The 16,030-nt window shown below is 36.0% G+C and overlaps 2 protein-coding genes across 2 annotated transcripts in view; one reads left to right on the top strand and one right to left on the bottom strand.

The window, feature by feature from the left end:
• LOC145682287 (uncharacterized) overlaps positions 1–3,457 on the top strand; it is an 86,246-nt gene extending 82,789 nt beyond the window's left edge. Inside the window, exon 3 of the mRNA XM_081753865.1 lies at positions 3,333–3,457. Within this exon, the coding sequence (XP_081609991.1) occupies positions 3,333–3,346 (14 nt within the window). The 3' untranslated portion in view covers positions 3,347–3,457. The remainder of the gene's footprint in view (positions 1–3,332) is intronic.
• Trpgamma (Transient receptor potential cation channel gamma) overlaps positions 1–16,030 on the bottom strand; it is a 1,754,629-nt gene that overhangs the window by 1,630,965 nt on the left and 107,634 nt on the right. The window lies entirely within an intron of this gene.

The raw sequence follows: 16,030 nt of genomic DNA on the forward strand, positions 1-16,030 counted from the left end.
CAATCTAGAAGTCGAATCCAGGTGGAATCAGAGGCGGCCCTAGTCTCTGATGGATGTCGTGTACAGCCAGGGGTACCTTCAATCTTCAGCGATTCCCAACATGGGTTAGGCCTACCCATGGTCAACAGTAGCGGCTTTTCCAATTCCAAAAGGGATGCCATAAGGGTAGAGGTGCCCTTAATTTGCAGTGGAGGTCGAGATGATCCAGTCCATGTCCCAGTGTGCAGTAGGGATTTTAGCGGCCCAGGAGTATCCACGGGAAATACTGATGAGCAGAGTGGTTACATGTTACTTCATTTTGGAAGGAATGGTTCCAGTGGTCCAATAGGAGAGGGAGATAGTGGTCACTATCCAGATGCTGAGGATGCGGTCAACTTCCAGAGTCAGCGAGTTTCTCCTGGAGATTCGAAGCAAGGAGCTGCATGGAGTGCTGAGAACTTAGGCATGAACTTCCAGTCACGGGAGGAAGAAGTTCATACTGTTCCTGTTCAAGTGGATCCTGAATTTGTTGAGTTGGATCCAAACTTGCAAGGGTACGTAGAAAATTTGGTTAAGAAATTTCCTAATGTGTTTTGCGATCGTGTAGGTCAGATTAAGAGCTTTGAATACACCATACTTCTTAAGGATTATGTTCCCATCAGGAAAAAAGCTTATCCTCTCTCTAGAGCAGACCAGAGGGAGTTAGATAAAATTCTCGATAATCTGATAGAACAAAATATAATTCAGAAAAGTCAAAGCCAGTGGGCTTTTCCGTGTTTTTTGGTAGGCAATAAAACGGGGGATAAGAGATTGGTAATTAATTATCAAGATTTGAATAAGAAACTCTGTATCAATGCGCAGTATACGCCCAGGATAGAAGATGTATTAGCGAGTTTATCTAAAGGAACTATTTATAGCCACCTTGATGTACAAAAAGCATACTGGCATTTAAAACTTTCGCCGGAATCTACTCAGTACACAGCATTTTTAACCCATAGAGGCTTATTTGAATTTAAATTTCTTCCTTTTGGGTTAGCTACTGGATCTTATATGTTATCCAAGGTTTTAACGGAACTGTTATATCCATTGAAGAATGAAGGAGTGGAATGGTTCTTTGATGACGTTTGTTGCATTTCCACGGATATTGAATCTCATAAGCATCTTTTAGAGAAGGTGTTGGAAAAATTTGACGAAGTGGGAATAACTTTATCTGTGAAGAAGACTAACTTGTTTCGCAAGAGGATTTCATATTTAGGGTATGAAATAGAAGGAGGAAATATGTATTTAGAACCTTCTAGGCTAGAAGTGATCAAGAAATTGCCAGCACCGAAAAATAGAAAAGGGTTAATATCATTGGTTAGTTTTCTCCAATATTATAGTAAGTTCATCCCTCAATTCCATGAAGTCATAGAACCTATGACTCGACTTCGTTCACCACGGCAGGAGTATTATTGGGGTGCCGAACAGCAAAAGGCCTTGGAGGATATTAAGGAACTTTTTGAGAGTCATGTGATCTTAAAACTTCCGGATTTGGATAAGAAGTTTATAATCAGCGCAGATGCCAGTTTAAAATCCTTAGGCGGCTGTATTGAGCAGGAGGATGACCAAGGTATGAAGCGTCCAATTGCATTCTTTTCCAGGAAACTGAAGCCTTATGATAAAAATAAGCCCATATTTGTTTTGGAGCTATTAGCGGCTATCGAAACAATGGAACGGTTTAGAACGTACCTGCATTCGAAATTCGAATTGCGAGTAGATCATATGGGACTAGTCTATGCGATGCGTAACCTGCGGAGAGTTAAGAAATATGGTAGCTTGCTATATCGTTTATTTGCCTTTGATTTTGAAGTTAAATCAGTCTCCACGAATATGAATATCTCCGCGGATTTCCTTTCGAGGTTATATGATACTGAAAATTTTGAATCAATGCATTTGGAACCTACATATGAAGAAGAAATGACAAACATGTGTATGGTTAATATGTGGGCAATGCCTTTTGCTAGTCAATCAGTGCAAGAGCATCAGAAGATGGACCCTTTATTAAGATCAATCATCGACAAAATAAGGCGGAAGGAATCAGTTGATGGTTATAAAATGGTACAAGGGATTTTGTGTAAGAAGACGAAGGCCCATAGTAATCCGTACAAGATCTGTTTACCCAAGAAGTTAGCTCCAAATATTATTGAATATTATCATTCTTCTATTTTGCCCGGAAGTCACCTTGGGTTGGGCAAGACGATAGGAAAGGTGTCCTCGAGATATTCATGGGAGGGGATGCTGGACCAAATTAAGGATTATGTGTTATCGTGCGACTTGTGTCAGAAGAACAAAAGTAGTAACAAGAAGCCTATGGGTCAATTGATTGCGAGCTATGCTACGGTAGTGAATGGGTTATGGCACACAGATGTCCTGGGACCAATGCCAGATACAAGGTCGGGAAGATATTGTATGATTGTAGTTGATTCATTTTCCAAAATGGTGTTTCTGGAACCTTTCAAGAATCTATCTAGCCAGACCTTGATAAATAAATTATACAAACTGATGTGTCGCAGAGGGTTTCCGTTTGCAATTGGGCACGATAATCATTCAGTTTACACGTCGGCTAAATTTAGGGATTTCCTGTTTAGTAATGGAATCAAGGATGTGCGTATATCCCCTTATCATGCTGCTTCTAATCCGGGGGAGAGATATATACGTACTGTAAAGGATAGCCTGAAGATATTCTTCGGAAACAAGCAGAATCAATGGGATCGAGGATTACACGAGATCGAATTTTCGATAAATAATGCCCAACATGCAGAAACTAAATGTACTCCGATGGAAATGGTATTTTCATATAACGTTTGTGATCCGTTGGATGTAAAATGGAATGTGCCCAGTGCCGATGTGATGAAGAAAGATCCTCAATTGGTAGTAAAAGCCTTGGAAAATTTAGAACTATCCTGGCGAAGGAAGAAGGAGCAATATAATAAACGTAGGTTAACTACTTCATATAGAGTGGGGGATAAGGTTTTGTTGAAAGCACAAGTCAAGTCGTCGCTAGCAGATAAAGTCACCAAGTCATTATCTAGCCGTTGGACTGGTCCGTATGAAATTATACGATTCTTAACTCAGAATACCATAGAAGTTAAAAATGTAAATGATTCTCGTGATGTAAGGAAATCTCATGTGTCATTAACGAAGAAGTATCGCGAGTTAAGACAGTAATTTCAACTTTATGGAATATTTGGGAAGCTAAGGATGAGATTGTAAATAATTTTAGAATGTTAAATAAAATGTCGACATTTTTAATATGTAAATACGGTAAAATATATATGTATATACGAGTTATTAACAGCTGTTTCTATTTGCAGATCTGTATATGTGATAAAGGATACGATTATGAATGCGCATTATTGTCGGGATCGATCCAATGTTTTGTAAATTTGGTACCTATTGAATTGTCATCGGATGAATAAAATGGTGATGTTTGGAGACAGCCTTCCAGGAAAATCAAAAAAAAAAAAAAAAAGCATGAAAAACGAAAAATTTTGTTCTGTAACTTGAATCTTTATATTCATTCCAGTTTTTGTAAGTTACTATATTTATGCAAATGTTTATATTTTGGAGTCTATATGGTAGTTTAATAGTATGTTTTGTTAATAGATTGCCGTTAATTAATTTTGGTTATGTAAATAAACTCGTCGTACTGGTTTAAGAACAATTGTAATTGGTTCTGGGTCGGACATAAGACTCCGGGATACCTATTAGACTAACAAAGTGTGATTGTGGAGTGTATGTGGGGGAATTTAATAATTTTTTTGTTCATTTAGTTTAATTAGTGGATGAATGATTTGAGAGGATGCTAGTAGGTAAAGTAGAAGGTGGAGGTTGTAGTTAAGAACTAATTTAGACAACTAGACCAACGTGACCCAGACCTAGTTAAGAGTATATATAAAAAATATAATAAAAAATCTTAGATTTTTTATTTGGGGCGCTGCGATGTTGTTACGTGTCGTAACTTTATAAAAAAAATAAATAACGAGAATAGTATTAGAGTTGCGACTTAGTTTTCTTTTGTTTAAGGGTTAATCAGCGCCGCCAAGTGGTTGGTTGAAGAACTATACCATCATGTATGTGATAGATGTGTAAGGCCGCTTCATACTGAAGTTGGTGATAGCAAGGGTAAAATATCTATATAGTGTTGAATTGGATACTAACGAAATCCACATTATTGCGACGAGTTTGAGCATATTCTGTAATGAGTTGTGATATTTCGCTCTTTTATTAATAGAAATTTGATTAAACTTTGATATTAGCTTGTTCTACGAATTAATACTAAATAGGAAAAAAAATGGATTTCTGTGACTCTGTGGACGTATAAATGGAAGCTATAAGCCTCATTAGAAGCATATGTTTGTGGTGCATATAGACTCCAGTGTTCAAGATTTGTTAAGTTTTGTACATTTGTTGGTTATTTGATTCCTATAAAGGATATAATCGTTCATAAGAGCTTGTCATTTAACCCGAGTGAAGAGCTTAGTGATATATTTATTAATGATCATTTTTTTTTTCCTGTGATTTCACGGCAAGTAAGTAATTTTCCAGGTGAAAGAAAGCTTTATGTCGAATGGTCTCTGCAATTTTCTGGTGAAATTAGTGAACTATTGTTTCTCTCTCTCTCTTCTTCAATTTCACAAGTTAATCAAACAAAGCGTGGGGTGATTTCTCGGCTGGGATCACCTTACCCTATGCGACTGTCCATGCTTACTTCGGTAGGGTCACATGAGCACAGCGTAACAAAATGTTATCTTATACCGTATCGTCTCGTCCTATCATTTCCCTCCTCTTTGAATCTTCGATTTTCACTTAATAATGAAATTGCGGTTGATCTTTTGTGTTTATCGTCCCTTATATAACACTAAGATTATGAAAGAAGGAACTAACTATTATTCTGGAGTCCGAACTTCAATCGGGATTTGAACCCGATATGTTGACAGATCCACAGATCATCAAACAATTGGTCGTCCCCTACCAGACTACCCCAGCATCACGCAGCCGATAACAATAATAATAAAATTACTAAATTCTCTGGAGTTACCGTACCACAACATTAAGCGGATAACATAAAAGTATAACTATATTTCTTAGACATTTTTAAATTTCAAGTTAACTTAATAAAGCAGACGATTTAGCAATAATGAATGAGGTGGTGTCGCTTCCCGGGAGACTGAAAATTAAAAAAAAAAAAGAAACGAAAATACGAGGGAGGATCAGAAACTAAGTTTACATGGCCGATTTCTGGAGTTTCGTCTTTTATACGAGAATGAGGACTGTGCGATAATTGTCATACATGGAGTTGGCAACTATGCAGAGTTTCAGCTACCCGCCACCTACGGCGCTAGTTGTAGGCAAATACAAATGGCGACTCGTTTGAAAAACTGGTCTCGCGAAGAATTCCGCTCAGTTATTCGATTTCTGTGGGCGAAACATGTAACCACGGCTGAAAGGCTGAAATTCGCCGGCAGCTGGTATTGATTTACGGACAGCTATAATGATAACGAACACGAAAGGACATGATTTTTTACCAGGAGGAAATCTTCAAATTCATCCCACGATGCAATAATGTGCTTCAACCGATATGGAAACTATGTCGAAAATTAAGCTAATGCATGTACTACCTGTTGATAGGGATGCGCACGAGACGAGTCGAGACAGGATTTTCCAGATAAAATTCAAGTTTAGACACGGCTCTTCCAATAGAGAAATATACATTTTTTCGAGACGAGACATTACTTTTACAGCACATTTTCGAGACGAGACAGCCACAAATCTTGTCTCGTGCGCATCCCTATCTGTTGACTATATTGGCTGTATGTAATAATATATACACCTTTCACTGTAGGCTTTGTAAACTAACTGTCTAATCAACCCTCGTATTTTAATAATTTTGAAATCAAATTTTTATTTAACAAAACTTTCATCAAAGTTACACTTGATAAACAGTTAACTTAAATTAATAGTTCTTAATTAACAAAAAAGAAGAATATCAATACTAGGAAAAGAAGTCAGCCAGGGTCTATATTTTAAGGAACTGCCTCAACATTTGAATGAAAGAGCAGAGAGAAAAATCCTAAAAAGAAACTTCTATCAGGATAGTTGCTTCTCAGATTCGAACCTGTGATCCCCAGATTCGAACCTGTGATCTCGAGATTGCGAAGCATAGACTCTAACCATTAGCTTATGCTCGCTAGAATTCTATTTTCTATTTAGTAACTACTGGGACCAGGACTTTCAAAGTCTAACTCAAAATACGGATGCTGATCCCCCAAAAGTACACACTGAATTAAGCTGACATATGTCCTCGTTAAAGCAATATATGCTTTTCAGTTTTGCCAGTGATTATTCTCCAGCATCCAATATTCATGACACAATCTTAATTAAAAGTATTACCTAAATTGATACCACTTTCTTTCTACACATGTTTAATCAATTGGTTTATATATATATATATATATATATATATATATATATATATATATATATATATATATATATATATAAGAAAGCTATAGAAGTTAAATGAAACTAATTTCACTTAGAGAAGGAAAAACTCATTTTAAATACTTCACCTATGATACTATGCAACCAAAAATTCACGTTTGTACTGGGGGTTGCCTGCTTATCGCTTTAAATGTTTAGATAGCCGGGTTAAAATTAGAATGGTGTAAGTCACTTTCTCAAAAAGAAAAATTTAGCCATGGAAACTAGATTTAAATAAGTCAATCTGTTCACAGAAAGCATAAGTGAGAGGTCCATCCAACAGTTGACAGTGGAAGTTCAAGTAATAAAGGGAACAGATATTTATTCCCGAATTTATTACAATAAATTTTACATTAGGTTCTGAAAGAACAAAATAAAAGAAAATATAATCTCCTTCACTGTAACTTTAAGCCGTTTAAATAGGAACTCCATGACCCATTACAGGCTTGTTATCTCAAAGTGAAATGAAATAGTTTTACTTTGCCAATTAATTTGTTTGCTAGGTCATGAGGGTTTATTTAGTAGAGAAATTAACTAGCCCGTTTGAGCAAATGGTTGTTGTTGCTTTCTATTCTACTTTTGTAAAAAATTTTCAGCAAATTTAACTTTTAAACCATAGCAAAGTATAACGTGGGGTGTCGACGAAGTCCAGACCCTCTCAAAACTTTTTAACTCGACGTACATTTGTATACTTTCTCAGTAAAACTATACTTATTTAGAGGAGAAATTATGGATTTAGTATGAAAAATTGGTCTTAATTTCATTTGTATTCTTTCTTTTCGTATAAAAAGAACATATTGTTATATATTTTTTTAGAGTATAGCTGGTAGTACTAACAATTATTTATCGACTTTTGAGACCAGACTTACACTGGTTTGATATTACATATACAGTATGTTATGTCTTATAGTATTGAACTCACAAACTTTGGATCCCTCTCAACCCAAATTTCTAAGTGCGCGTTTGGAACAATGTTTTGATTAAAGCTGATGTTTATTATGTGTTCTGACCACTTACTTTTACTCTTATACAAATTCTTCTCTAAAGAAGGTGAAATGATTCCTCATTACCCCTTGTAATACCGAAAGTGTTCTTTATATCTTTAAAAAAGTAAATATCTTTTGTGTTCCATGTGTGTGAAGTATGTGTAAGGTGTGCTTTGAAATTACAGGATGAAGTGGCAACTCTGCTTTTACATTAAACGCGTTCATTTTTCATCCATGGTTCAGAGAGCTTTTGCTGGATTTCTCCACTTCACGATTTACTCCTCGAATCCCGAAGATCGTAGAGAAATAAGGCCCGTGGTAAGATGGGGAGGATGAGAGAACTTGGTCGCCGCATTAATGCGTTCCATTAAACGTGTGACCTCGGAACTTGGGTTTTAACGGTATAAGTATTCGTATCTTGTGGTCGCCAGTGCTTGTCCTTAGGTACACATTATATTTTTTTCTATTACTAAGTTGTGTTGAACGTGAAAAGAAGTATCCAAAGTTGATTAAAGTAATCTAAAGTTTATGTTTTAAACTCATGTATGGGTACTTTTAATTTATTAGAACTCTTAATGTAAAAAGGCAATTGTTTATATTTTATTAACGTTATATCTACTTCACAAGAATAGTAGTTTCTAAATAGCTTCACAATAAATAAACGAATTCTTACGATCTTGTTCATTCTTTGCTTTAGTGTATTGATACAGTGCTTTTATATTCTTTTCTTAAATGAACTACTGAATTTAAATGTTCTCTTTTCGTGAATAAACTAAAAATGTGCTTGGAGTTATCTATTGTTGCGAATATACTAATAGTACCCACTTCATACTGGATACTTCATTATCTTAGGAAATCTTCAATACAAATCTACAATAGCAAGTTGGTATTTTCTGTGTGAAATTTTGACTGAGCCCAAACACAACTTTGATGGCCGTTAAAAATTGTGGTTAGAGCCATCTATCATTGCGAAGATACTAACATGACCAATTTTTGCACAAAATTTAATTACTCTATTTTAAGTCAGTGATTCTTAAACTATGACCCGCGGTCTTCTGGAGTCTACTGAGAATATAGTCGGGAGATTGCAAACTAAATCAAATTTTATTTAACTTTATTAAGAAAAACATGAGGAGAATAATCATGTGTGAAATACAGTGGCGGATCTAGCCCGGAGCCGGCCAAGCCTAGCCCCCTCTTATTTTTTCCAGTAACAAAAGACATTTAAGATATTATTAATATATCTTTTTTGAAAGTTCATAATAAACTCTTGATATACCTATCATACTCTCGGTTTTGGCTGCCCCGAGTTTTTACCTTCTAATTAGGTCCATCACTGGTGAAATAATTATGTTATAACTTTTTAGTTAATTTTAATTATGCTTATTTTGGCAATTTTTCTAACATTGTTAGTCCTATTATTAGTCCAGGAAAATAAGGCTTTAACCCGGTCAGTTTGATAAACAAGTTGAAAATTGGTGGAGATGTTCAGAATGTCATCCTAATCACTCACCAAAAGTCCCAAAAAATCCAGCTTGGGGAAACCGAGATATGACGTCATCAACATGACCGTCGACCGAATTCATCCCTTAAACTTTAAAACGTTATACCTACTGTGCGTTTCAAGATAGGAAGTTCGTTTTAGCTTAATTTTGCAGAAAACACATTGGAAATTGTTATTTACAATGGCTACTTGTCTTACAATGGCTGCTTTCAAATAGAGGACCTCAAAATGAAAATAATGTGCATTCTTGTTCTGTTTTTTTGAGATTTAACTGTAAATAACTTGGACACGGTTACATATAAGATAAAATGTCCTGAAGTAATCGTTATTTGACGTTCCAAGATCTTTCTAACGAGCCAAGTTACGTTTCTGTATCTGTAAAACTAACGGAAATATTCAATTTTATGTGCAGCAAGCCATTATTTTTTAAATTAAATTTATTGTGACGCTGTAGGGGTTAAAGACCAACCCGTAGGGGTAAAAGATTAGTGAAACCTACACAAAATGACAGACAAGACCCTACCCAACATCCCCGAAACCCAAAAATTCCCGGTTCTCCAAGATTTGCGTCATTTATAATATGGCTGCCGCATCTACTTACGTAAGGGCTTATAAATTAGGCTTTGATCTGTGCATTTCGAAAAACATGCTGAAAACTGGGAAAATATCTTGGGAAGTGTTTTAATTAACGTACTGAAAGTTCCAAAATATCAATTTTGGGAAAAAGCCGCCATTTTGAAGACTGACTTATTAGCGTTTTGGGATGTAACTTTGAAAGTAGCAGTCCGATGAAACTATTTCTCGGGCCAAGTTAATATTTTTAGGCCAGATCACATAACTGAAAGGTTAACTTCAAATAGAAACCGTAATTTAGTATTTCTTGACTACTTTAATTGAATTATGTGCCACAGTAACATTTATTATATGATACAATATAACACAAAATTCTGTTATCATATGAACCACGATATTTGTGGCGTAAATAGATTCCCAAAGTTCTTCTAAACCGCTTCCAGCCATAATGTTTCCCACAGAGCCCATAAAAGACATGAGCATGTGGAAACCTCCTAGACGCAAAGCTGCACATGATAGCGGACTGTCTTCTTCAGCAGCTGAAACTATGTAAAATACCTTTGCGTAAAGTGGTTGTGCAGTTGATTTCTTTGCTTGCACGGATCCACGGCATAAAGAAAACAAGTGTAGATCGTGGTAGAATTTGACGGTGCAAGGTTGACAAATGAAAGGGGCAGTACAGCTAATGTCTCGGCTTCCTGTGGTAAATATATTGAAAAGAACCGTGTTACCCACTATTCTTGCGGTTGTACTTTCACATACCTATATTTTTTTTAAAAAACAAATACAAGCTGGAAGGAAAAATCGGGATAAAAATAATCTTTAAAGAATGTTTTGTATATGAGCTGTACCTATCGAAAACATAAAATCCAAGATGGTGGGGGTTTCTCAATATGGTGGGTTTTCCCCAAAATAGATGCTTTGAGACTTTCAGTGTGTTAATTTGATCACTCCTCAGGATGTTTCTACCAATTTTCAGCGTGTTTTTCGAAATATCCGCGTCAAAGCCTGGTAAATATTCCCTTAGATGCGGCAGCAATATTGGCAATAGCCGCCATATTGGATGACGCAAACCTTGGAGCAGAGGGAACTTTGGGATTTTGGGGATGTTGATTAGGATCTTTCCCGCCAAGTTACGAAAATTCACTAATTTTGTATAGGTAAAGGTTTCACTAATCGTTTGCTCCTAGGAATGGTTTTTAACCCCAGCAGCGTCACAATAAATTTAATAAGAGATAACGGATTGCTGCACATAAAATTGAATATCTCCATTAGTTTTAGAGATACAGAACGTAACTTGGCTCGTTAGAAAGCTCTTGAAACGACGAATAACGATTAATACAGGACATTTTAACTTACATGTAGCCGTTTCCAAGTTATTTACAGTTAAATCTCAAAAGCATAACAAAAATGCAAATTATTTTTAATTTGAGGTCCACTATTTGAAAGCAGCGCCAATGTAAGACAAGTAGTCATTGTAAATAACAATTTCCAATGTAGTTTCTGCAAAATGAAGCAAAAACGAACTTTCTATCTTGAAACGCACAGTAGATATAACGTTTTGAAGTTTAAGGGATGAATTCGGTCGGCAGCCATGTTGATGACGTCATATCTCGGTTTCCCCAAGCTGGATTTTTTTGGTGGCTTTTGGTGACTTGATTAGAATAACATTCTGAACATCTTCACCAATTTTCAGCTTGTTTATCAAAATGTCGGTGTTCGGTCATTTTTTTGTGTAATTTTCCTGGACTATAATAAACGAGACGGTACGAGACGCTAATTGTTAATTATAAGCAATTACCTTAAAAGATATCGCTACATGCGGTATCCGTGGTCTGCTTGATGCTAATAGATGCCACTATCGAGTGTTAAACTGTACAGCTAATTTGTTGCTTAAATAACTAATTAAAAACACAATTGTTTCAATATAATTTTTCATCAAAAAAAAAAAATTAAATGTAGCCAATTAGAACTTTTAATTAAACACCATTTTAACCTTTAGTGTACAGCAGAACGAACATCTAGTCTTTTTAATGGAAGTATTAACTTTGAAATTGTAATAATTTGAATACTAAAATCAAATATATATGAAATATTTCTTCGCAGTTTAACAAGTAAACGTATATTATATTAAAGGTATCCCCGAAGTGTAAGAGCCGCTTCATGGTACGGTACGTAAACACATTATAACTCTTGTGCGTGAACGTTGGAGCGTGTAAACCAAAAAATGATACACTAATCAGCACGATTTATCTAAATAAAACTCATTAAATATGAATGACTGAAAAAAAAAATGTGTAGATTCAATTGAGTGATAAATTGTCCGATTAATCGATGCTCAACATCTTTTCTACTATTGAATTCAGTATCATTGGACTTCAAAAGGAAGAAATGATTCATTTTTGAAAGTATATATATGTATATGTGATGGTATAGGGGACTGTATATATATATGAGTAAAAGTGGATCTGAAAAGGAAGGGGGATGGTAGATACTGGCATGACGTCACGCCATCCCCTCGCGTATCTTTGCCCATTATAATTTTTTTAGGAACTGAGGGGACGCTGTACATATTTTTTGGAGGTGGGGAGAGGGCATCTCCCGTGTTCTCCCTCACTTTTACCCCTATATATATATAGGGCTGGGGGATGCCATCGGGCATAAGCGATAGTATTGAACATGGCTGCATCAATTCAATACAATGCCTCTGTGTTATTCAAGTTGTGTAAATTTTGACTCAAGCCTGCTGCCACTTTAATTTCATCGCACTCTGGACTAAAGTGTTAAAATGATAGTCGTTTAATAATTCATCTGACTTGATAAAGAGTCATTTCAGTAACACGCCATTGATGTTTTATATATAGTCGGACATTATTCTTATTATTCTTATTAATCGAACGTTAGTCTTATGAGACATGATAAAGTGTGAAATAATTATTTTAAGTGATTATGGAAAAAGAATATTGGGTGATGAAATTGGTAAATGAAGATCAAGCTTCACGACTCCTCGTGATCCACGGTCCATTTTGGGAATATAACCTTGTCGCCTTCCTCCTATTGTTCAAAACGCCTGTTAAAATCTACATGTAAATGTAAAATTATACGTGTATATGTTGTGGTGTGGAATTTAGTGGTAATTCTACATATAAATTCTGAAAATTAAATTACCATCTAGTTTATAAACTTGTCACCTATTTATAATGTTAATGAATAATCAGGGCCGTAACCAGCCTAAAAATATAGAGGGACCGATCCAATCTTACTATAGTTCATTATCATATTATAACTCATTTGCAAGCCTATCGTGAAAATTTTAAGGGGGCAGCAAATTTTTAGGTGGCGCCCACCTCCCCGTGCCCCCCGTGGATACGGGACTGCGAATCATATCGTAATTTTAGAGAAAAATCGGACATTTTTATTATTGATAGTGTCTTACGTAAAATTAAAATAAACAAACAGTTTGTTGTTAGTTGGCCCCTGCAAAGTCATTTATTTTTTGCATTTATTTTTTGATATTTGTCTGGAATATTTTATGATTTAAACCTACGCTTATAGTGCATTTGCTACGACTGTCCGGTGATGGATTCAAGAAAACTTTACAAAAACCAGTATCTTATTTATTTTTGAAAGTTTTATCTAATTTCTGGTAATGGTTTATTATTTTATGTACATTTGAAATTCTGGAAGCACTAATTCGTCGTAAATTTCACAATAGTTTTTATCAATCAGAAGGAAAGATTTCTATCTAACGTCAATCGCTGAATAAGGATGGAGAAGCAGGCAGAACGAATACACTTCCACGATCAGTACATCGATAAAATGAAATAAAAGAAAAATTAGAACGGAAGAAATGAAGCATGGAATAATCATTAATTACAACGAAATTATGTTAGAAAACAAAAGTCATAGTGATTGGAACGAAGCGGTCGGTGTCAAATATAGAAGTAGGAAGGAAGAAAATAGAGCAGGTGACTGAGTAGTATAATTAGTGACAATATCAAATGAGATCGTAAAATAAGAGCAAAGATAAGAATGGCAAAATAGGCCTTTAGGAGGAAGAAAAGTCTATTTGGTAGGATCTTGAATAAAGAGTTGAGACTTACAAAATGCTTCGTGTGGAGTATTATACTGTATGGGACAGACACATGGACATTATGCAAAAATGAAAAAAGACCACTGAAAACTTTCGATTTCTGGGTGTGGAGAAGAATGGAGAGAAATAAGTAGAGCGTAGAATGAAAGAGAGGTTGTAAGAAATGAGAGGGCCATAGGGAAGAAAAGAACAGATTTAGATATTGAGAAGGGGAAGAGAAACTGGTTGGGAGATTAGCTAAGAAGAAACTATATCATGATGAAAGTGCTAGAGAGTATAGTGGCAGAAAAGGAAGAGATTGGCGAAGGAGACTACAATTGATAAACGATATCAAAACAGAAAAAAAGTCGTAAAGACGAATAAGTTAGCGGAAGACCGTGGAGCATGAAAGCTTCTCAGTTATGGCAAGTAACCTGCCAATAATGGCAGAATGCCTATGATTGTGCTGATGGTAATTATAACGAAATTCCTCACTACAACGGTATAAACTCATTCCGAGAGGAAACGCAACAAGGAAGAGCGACAATATTTATGTTCTTCTTCAGCCAATTTCTCTAATGAGAATATTCTAATGAAATAACACTTCTTAGTGACTCAAACGCTGGCGCGTGAGTGTAGTGCTTGAATTCATGGAACCAACCTCTAGAGAGCATCGAGAAAACTAGAGTGATTCGCATTCTATTTTAAATTCTAGATCTTTTTCCATATAACTTCGCTCTTGAGAAAAGAACGTAAATACAAAACATTCAATCAGTAATAAAAAAATAAGCTATTATCAGAACAACAATCCAGGAATGTTAAGCTTGTGAAATTAGCTGGTCAGTCTATACAGAAAACAAGCAATCCACAAGCTTTAATAGCCAGTCATAAGAACAAAGAGATATCAGTTTTCCCAAGTTGACGGCCCCCTATAATTTAACTATCAAGTAGTGGCACTGATTTGTGTATAACTTACGAGGACTCGTTCAAGTATAGTGTTTAGTTGTTAGATATCCAACCAAAGATCCAATGAAACATGTCCAGCTCTTAGAGACCCCAATGAAACTTCAGGGGAGGGGAGAGATCTCGATCCCCGTGCTCCCCAACATACTTCGATATGAAAGGTTGAATTTTTATTTCTCGTTACCAATGCATTAAACTGCAACACAAACATGATACGCTGAAACATTCTTTACATAAGATTATTCTGGGTGTCTCCAAACAACTCTTACTTAAAATGCGTTCACAAACTAGCAGTGTTTTCAAAATGATGTATTTCACCTATCAATAAACTTTGGTAGAGACAATAAATAGGATCACGCTATGTTAACCGACGTTAACGGACTGACGCCGTTAACGAGCTCGACCGATATAATCGATCTAGCTGCCTAATGCAAGAATAAAATACAAAAAAATTCGCTTGCACATATGGGATATGAGCTATAGATAGCAACCATTAAAGTTAGCAGGCAGACTGATGGACACACAAATGGACATCACTGCATGAACCTAATAACCAAGAAACAGTACGGATAGCAATTGCCTGCTTTATTAACTCTTACAAGGGAACTTAGAGTATCACTCTCAGGTGTATACATACGTGTGTGTGTATATATACAGGGTGTCCGAGAATTATCTATACAACTTTACGACGTTATATTTAAAGAAGTTAAGGTGATATTTACATGCGGTTTGTTGCATTCAATGCAGAAAGTCTTAAAGGTTTTTCTTTTACAGGCGGTTTTGTGCATTCAATGCAGAAAGTCTTACAGGTTCTTCTTTTGTCTTTTACAGGTTACCAAACAATAAATGAAGATGTGGACACCACAAGAAAAAGCACAGTGTGTTGCCTGGTACATAGAAACGAAGTCGAAGACTCAGGTGCAGCGGAATGTAAGGATCAAGTATGCACGTGATCCTCCAACCAGAGCTACAATTAAAGCTTGGTATAAACAATTAATGGAAACGGGAAATGTTCTGCAACAGAAACTAGCTAGAAGACCAAGTACCAGTCAGGAAGATGTGGAAAGAGTGAAACAGGCCTTTGTGCGTAGTCCAACAAAATCTGTTCGCAAAGCGGCGAGAGAATTGAATATGCCCAGGGCTACGGTTCATGATGTTCTTCATAAACGGCTGAAGCTGCACGCCTACAAGGTGCAACTCCTTCAGGCCTTATTGCCAACCGACAAACCCAGACGTACTGACTTTGCTTGTTACATGCTGAACCGCATTGAGCACGATAACCAGTTGGTACCTTAAGGACGTCGTCTTCGCTACGAAGGTAGCAAACCTTGAACAGCTAAAGCAGCGTATCCTTGCTGCTTTTCAGACAGTAACTGATGATTTGCTGCAGCGCACATGAGCTGAAATTGATTTTCGTCTGGATATGCTTCG

The sequence above is a fragment of the Thermobia domestica genome, chromosome 3, assembly GCF_964235325.1.
Source record: "Thermobia domestica chromosome 3, izTheDome1.hap1.1, whole genome shotgun sequence".
NCBI lineage: Eukaryota > Metazoa > Arthropoda > Insecta > Zygentoma > Lepismatidae > Thermobia > Thermobia domestica.